At 54.0% G+C, this 5,770-nt stretch overlaps 1 protein-coding gene across 1 annotated transcript; it reads right to left on the bottom strand.

Annotated features, from left to right (window-relative positions):
- Positions 1-2,819: 2,819 nt before the first annotated feature.
- Positions 2,820-4,796, bottom strand: ZFP36L1 (ZFP36 like 1 zinc finger CCCH-type). The gene is made up of 2 exons (XM_088536583.1): positions 4,663-4,796; positions 2,820-4,124 (listed from the first exon to the last, which is right to left on the bottom strand). Exons 1-2 carry the CDS (start codon positions 4,717-4,719, stop codon positions 3,174-3,176), a joined length of 1,008 nt encoding a protein of 335 aa, XP_088392709.1. The 5' UTR covers positions 4,720-4,796; the 3' UTR covers positions 2,820-3,173.
- Between the last annotated feature and the right edge of the window lie 974 nt (positions 4,797-5,770).

Raw genomic sequence — 5,770 nt, 5'->3', positions numbered from 1 at the left:
CTCACAGAAGAAAAATGCTGCTGCCCTCCAAGAGCTAGTGCCCCAGAAAGAGAAGGGAAGCACACAAGCAGGGTGAGCAACTAACTGCTTTTAACACAGCGTCCCAGTCGTTTGTCATACCAATAGCACCATGCAACTAATACAGCTATTTCCTTCATCAATTATTAACTGGGCAAAGCATATTTGCTTAAAGAGCTGTGCAGAGAGTCCAAAGAGGAAGCAAACAGTTTTGAGCTCCATGCGCACCCCCTGCGATAGGTTTGGAAGCCTCTCCAGATCAGATAGGCCTCTCAAGGGTTGAATAGCCGAACTTCCAGAAAGTGTTGAAGAGGCAGATTCGGGCAAATGCTGTGGCCGGGAGCAGCTCTTCCAGGTAGGAGCTTCTCTCTCAGACAGGCCCCACCACCTTTGAGTGCGGGGCCAGCGAGGCTATCAGCAGAAGGTATCTGAAGGACACCATGGCTTGCCAGCAGCAGCGGGCCTGCGCTCAGGGCTCTTCTCTCAGGCTCCAGTGTGCAGAGCAAGCCGCATGCCAGGTACGTGGGCATCTGCCAAGCAAACTCCCCACGCAGCTTTGACGCGGCTCATGGGAACCAGCTTCAACCAGCCACGCTGCTCTCCACCATCCTTCCTGTGCCTGACTCTCCTTCATTGCCAGACCACACAAGAAAGCGAGCTGCAAGAAGCCAAGAGCAGAGAAGGTACGTCGGTGTAAGCCCCGGGGTATCCTGCAGCTTTTGTTTGGCAGGAACATTTCCAACATGCATTAGGAAATGTCTCTCCTTAATGTTGAGGCATGTCAAGACAACTGGTTGATGAGCGGTCGGGCAGCGATGTTCCACCCCTGATTTGGAAGAGAGCTGGAGCAACTTCAGATGGAGAGTGCCAGACTTTCTCCAGAGGATAGCTCAAAGGGGAAAACACAAGAATTACACTGTAAGTAGCACTGGCAAGGAAGCACCCCTAAACAAGAGCATTGCTTTCAGAAGTTTCTGGGATTGCTGTTGCATCAGGGTGCGCAATGGCTTGATTGCAGTACCAGGATGATAAACACATTTAGAGACTTGATGTTGGGTCCATGTTCCTCTCCCTCATAAAATATCAAAAGAGCCACTTACAAAGGCAACCAGGACCACTGCCAAGCCAGGCCTCAGATTTAGAAAATTCGTACAACTTCAACATCCTCCCTCAAAGCACAGCATAGCCTTTCCCCAAAGGGCCTGCTCCCTACAGCAGGGACAAAAGCCAAACTAAGGAAAAGGCCATGAGGATGAGAAAGAAGCTTGTAGGAACAGACCAAGCAGCCCAAGAGCAGAGGACCCCAAGAAGAGATGGAGAGGGTCAGAGTCATGGGGAAACCTCTGTGGGGTGGCACAGAGCTGTGCACCCCTTTGCTTGATGGGACCAAGGGTATCAGTGAGGAGCGATGGTGGGTACCAGAGCACCCAGGGGGCATCTCAGGGAGCCAAAAGGAAGAAATTGTCTGCCTTTGAATGGTTATCTAAAACCAGCACCTCGATTTTTGCAATTAAAACCAGCTTCACTGTCAGTTTCTTGAAAAAACTTGGGGTTTATTGATTTAAACTGCAAACAGTCGTTACAAAAGAGATTCTCTTTTAAATAAACTCACACAGAGAGGAAGAAAAAGCAATGTAGTGAACAGTAACGGGAGGGGAGGGGGAGAGAAATTACATTCATTATTCTCTTTGTGCCAGTCCCGTTCACCTTGGCAAGGAAAACTCCAAACTTGGAATACAGAAACGCAAAGACAAACTGTATTTGGAATGTCTTCAGATAGGCACTTTAAGCCAAAGGCTTTTCTCCTGGAAGAATTTATACCAAAAATAAAATAAAAATAAAATAAAATAAGTAAAATGTCTTCCCTCCAAACTGTCTCACACCAGAGCTCAGGTATGTACATTCTAAAGCCCAGGTTTGCAAGACCCAGGAAGAAGGGGAAGAGGAGGAGAAGGAGAAAGGCAAAGAAGCACATTAACTCAATTTGCAGTCCAACACAAAAAAAAAAAAAAAGGAGGGGGAAATTCTAAAATAAATAATCCAAACACAGTTTTTGCATTTTTTTAAATTAATTTTTCATTTTTTAAAATAAAATAACCAAAAAAGTGTAAAGTTACAAAAATGTCATTGTAGTATAATATATTAAACTGTGGGGAAAAAAGGAAAAAAAAAGACACTTCACAATCTTAAGATTAATATGGAAGATCATAATTTAAACATAAAAGAATATATTCTATGGATTCATCATCCCGATAAATATGAACAAAATTAACAAAAAAGCATAGGTTTCGGCAATAAATACGTTTTGATAAGTTAAATAAGCTTTTTTTATATTGTTGTGCAGTGACAAGCAAAATTTGCTCTCCAATTTCTGAAAAGTTATACAAAATTAAAAACCCAGAAAAAAACAAAAAATAATAAAAAGCTTGGCGTGAGTGCTCTAAGATAGGTCTAAAGTACTCTAGAGCAAAACCATTAAAGCTATGTCTACTGGAACTTTGTTTACACGAACATGTGTGTGTATGTGTGTGGAATGACTTCCGTCGGGCCCACCCCCTCCATTTCTTTATTTGCTTTAAGATGTCACATGAATACACGGGGAACTTTTAGCACCAAAATCAAGTCTCTCACAGTCCATCTGTTTTTATATTTGTTTTTCTTCTTCCTTCCCAGAGTCCCATTCGTGGCACAATCTTTGTCTGTTCTCAGCTTCTCTTCCCGCAGACCTGAGCGGATCCAGGCAAGATTAGTCTTTAAGGGGGTGGGAGGGAGAGGGGACTGGATGTTAACAGTTGTCCACATGCCTGCAGCCTAGCGGGAACTGGCCAGCTGGGAAGGGACAGGGTGATGCAGTACATGGCCAGTGGAGGGAGCTGGATCCGGACATTTCCTGCACATCTGGAAGTGCACAGAGCTGCTGGTGCCCTCTGCAGCTGGAGAGGTAAATACAGTCACAGTGAACGTGTTTAAAAGGCACTAATTTTTGTAAACGTTATTGCTTCTCATCGTAATTTGGCACTTAAGGTTTAAGCCAGTGGGTCTACGACAGGCAGGTGGACACGTTAACATCCAGCTCGCACCGGGGATGGGGCAAGGGAGGGGAGTTCAGCTTAACATCGTAATAGAGGTGGGGGTGAGCAGGAGGAAACCCCAGATTAGTCGTCGGAGATGGAGAGTCTGCTGAAGATGGGAAGACGCCTTGAGGTGTCCAGGACGGGCGAATCGGAGCCGCTGTGGCTGCTGCTGGAGCTGCTCAGATAGCCCTCCTGGTCGGAGAGGGAGTCCTGAGGACTAGGCGGCGAGTCAAACATGTTGGGGGACTCGGACATGGGCCTGAACAAGAAGGCGGTGGGGGAGCCCCCGCTGGGCACCTGCACCCCCATGCCGGGCGTGAAGAGACTGACCAGCTCCTGGCTGGAGAAGGTGAAGGGGTTGCTGGCGCAGTCAGGCAAGGTGGGGGAGCCCAGCAGGTCGTCGGCGCTCAGCATGGGTGGCGGCGTGATGGAAGTGGGGCTGTCCAGCAGCCCGCTGGCGGCCGCGCTGGGGAAGCCGGCGAAGCTGAAGCTGTGCTGCAGACGGGGGCGGTCGGGCACGGCGGGCTCGCGGCCCCCCGCCACGGCGCGGCGCTCCTCCGCGTTGTGGATGAAGTGGCAGCGCGGCCCGTAGGGGCAGAAGCCGATGGTGTGGAAGGTGCGGCACAGCTCGGTCTTGTACTTGGGGTGGCGCGTGAGGCTGCGCAGCTCGTGGATGCCGTGCGCGAACTGGCACTTGTCGCCGTACTTGCAGGCGCCGTTCTCCTCAAAGGGGCGGCACAGCTCCGTCTTGTAGCGGCTCGAGTTGACCTGTCCGCCGGGCTGCTTCTGCTGCAGCAGCCGCTCGCCGCCCTCCGAGAAGGAGCGGTCCCGGAAGCGGCTCTCGCGGGGGCCCAGCATGGGCGCGGGCTCCCCTTTGAGGCCACCCAACAGCTGGCTCTGGTGGAACTTGGCGTTGGGCAGCGTGACCGAATGCCGCCTAGGGAAGCCGCCGCCGGCGGGGGTGCCCACCGCCTTCCTGTCCAGCAGGCACCCGCCGACCCCCGGCGGGCTGTAGTTCAGCATCTTGTTGCTCTGCAGGGAGGGGGAAAGCGAGAGCCCCGTCAGCGGCACCACCTCGCAGCACCCCCGGGGCGACCCCTGCCACGGCCCCGGCCCGGCTGTCCCGGCTCCGCGCACACCCCCGCGCATGCAGCCCGCGCCGAGCGAGGAAAACAAATATATATATATATATGTATATATACACACATACACGTAAAAACAGCAACGCAATCAGAATGGGAGAGCACTGAAGGCTGCAGCCTGCAAGAACTGCGGCCACTTTCACGAAAAGGGAACTCGGGACACGCGGAGCGACGCGGGGGTGCCCGGCCCCAATCCCCGCTCCGGCCCCGGGCGGGAAGCGAGAAGCGGCGGTCGGGGCAGGCGGCGCCGCCGCAGCCCGCGCGCTGCTGCTGCTGCTGCTGCTGCTGCTGCCGCCCCCGGCGGGGCCCCACGCGACCTGCAGCTCGGGCGGAGGCAAAGCAGCGCCGCAACTGCCCAACTTTTTAAACAAACAAACACACAAAAACTAGCTAAAAATAAAACGCAAATGCGCGAGGCCGGGCTTTACCTTGCATATAACTTCGCTCAGGTCGAAGATGGTGGGCGACACGAGCGCTGTGGACATGTTGGGCGCGCACGGGCGGGAAGCGCGGCCGGGGAGGCGAAGCGGAGACGCGGCGGCTCGCAGCGTGAGGAAGGCGCAGCCCCCGGCGCCACCAGAGCGTCCCCGCGCCACCAGCCCGCCCGCCCGCGCCCCCTCTTCCCAGCCCGGCCGCGCTCCGGCGCAACTTATAAAGTTTCGGACTGAACGCCCCGGGGGGCGGGGCTGGCGGCGGGAGGAAGGGGAGGAGGAGGAGGAGGGCAGGGTGATTGACACCGCGACTGAATCACCCGGGCGGGCGGAGGGAAAACTTTCGGGAGGAAGAAGGGGGAGGGGGAGGAAGGAGGGGAAAGAGAAAAAAAACCAGCCTTTTCTGAAAACACCCTTGGAGCTGCGCGCTGTTTGCTTCCCTCCCCCGTTTCTGCAGGAGTTGGGGGGGTGCGCGCCGCGGGCCGGGCCGGGCCGGGCCGGGCCGGGCGGTGCCGGCGCCCCGGGGCCGCGCAGCCCCGCGCCTATGGCCGCTGCCGCGCAAGCAGTGACCTAATTGCGAGCTCGGCTCTTCCCCAAGCGCCCCTGGGAGCCGCGCAAGCCCCCCGGGCAGCGCACCGCGGTCACGGGCGCCCGTTTCACCCTGTTTCCCAGCACCGCCTTCCAGTTGGGGCTGGCTCGGATTTGTCTACTTTGATTTAAAGCAATGGGATCCGCTTGCGGCGCGGCCACCCCCCCGCGTTCTGTGTCCGCCTGTTGCTTCACATCGCCGCCCCCGAGCCTTGCTGCCGCTGTCTTTTTTTTTTTTTTTTTTTTCCCGATTTGCTATTGAAACCTGGCAGGCCCTGCAGGAGGAAATAACTCACATCCAGTTTAATTTAAATCGTTAAAATACGTTTCTGGCTCGTATAAAGGCTGCTTGGTAGATTTTGCCTTTTCTCCCTGTCTACTCTCCTCCCCATCCCCAGAACTCAAGAATCATAAAACTGAGAGAGGAGAAAAAAAAATGCATTTCTGAGCAAATAATCAGTTCCAGGTTTTAGTAGGCAAAGCGTGACTCATACTGCTATCGATACGGCGCGGTGGA

Source organism: Tinamus guttatus, unplaced genomic scaffold, assembly GCF_059628265.1.
Source record: "Tinamus guttatus ecotype Peru unplaced genomic scaffold, ASM5962826v1 Tinamus_guttatus_pri_ptg000676l, whole genome shotgun sequence".
Classification (NCBI taxonomy): Eukaryota; Metazoa; Chordata; class Aves; order Tinamiformes; family Tinamidae; genus Tinamus; species Tinamus guttatus.
This window is presented reverse-complemented; position numbering and strand designations above follow the sequence as displayed.

What these genes read in the sequence shown, in the direction of transcription:
- ZFP36L1 (XM_088536583.1), bottom strand. Translation starts at nt 4,719, where the DNA reads ATGTCCACAGCGCTCGTGTCGCCCACCATCTTCGACCTGAGCGAAGTT. An exon ending in TGAGCGAAGTTATATGCAAG is followed by an intron (nt 4,125 to 4,662) that starts GTAAAGCCCGGC and finishes CCCTCCCTGCAG; the next exon opens with AGCAACAAGATGCTGAACTA.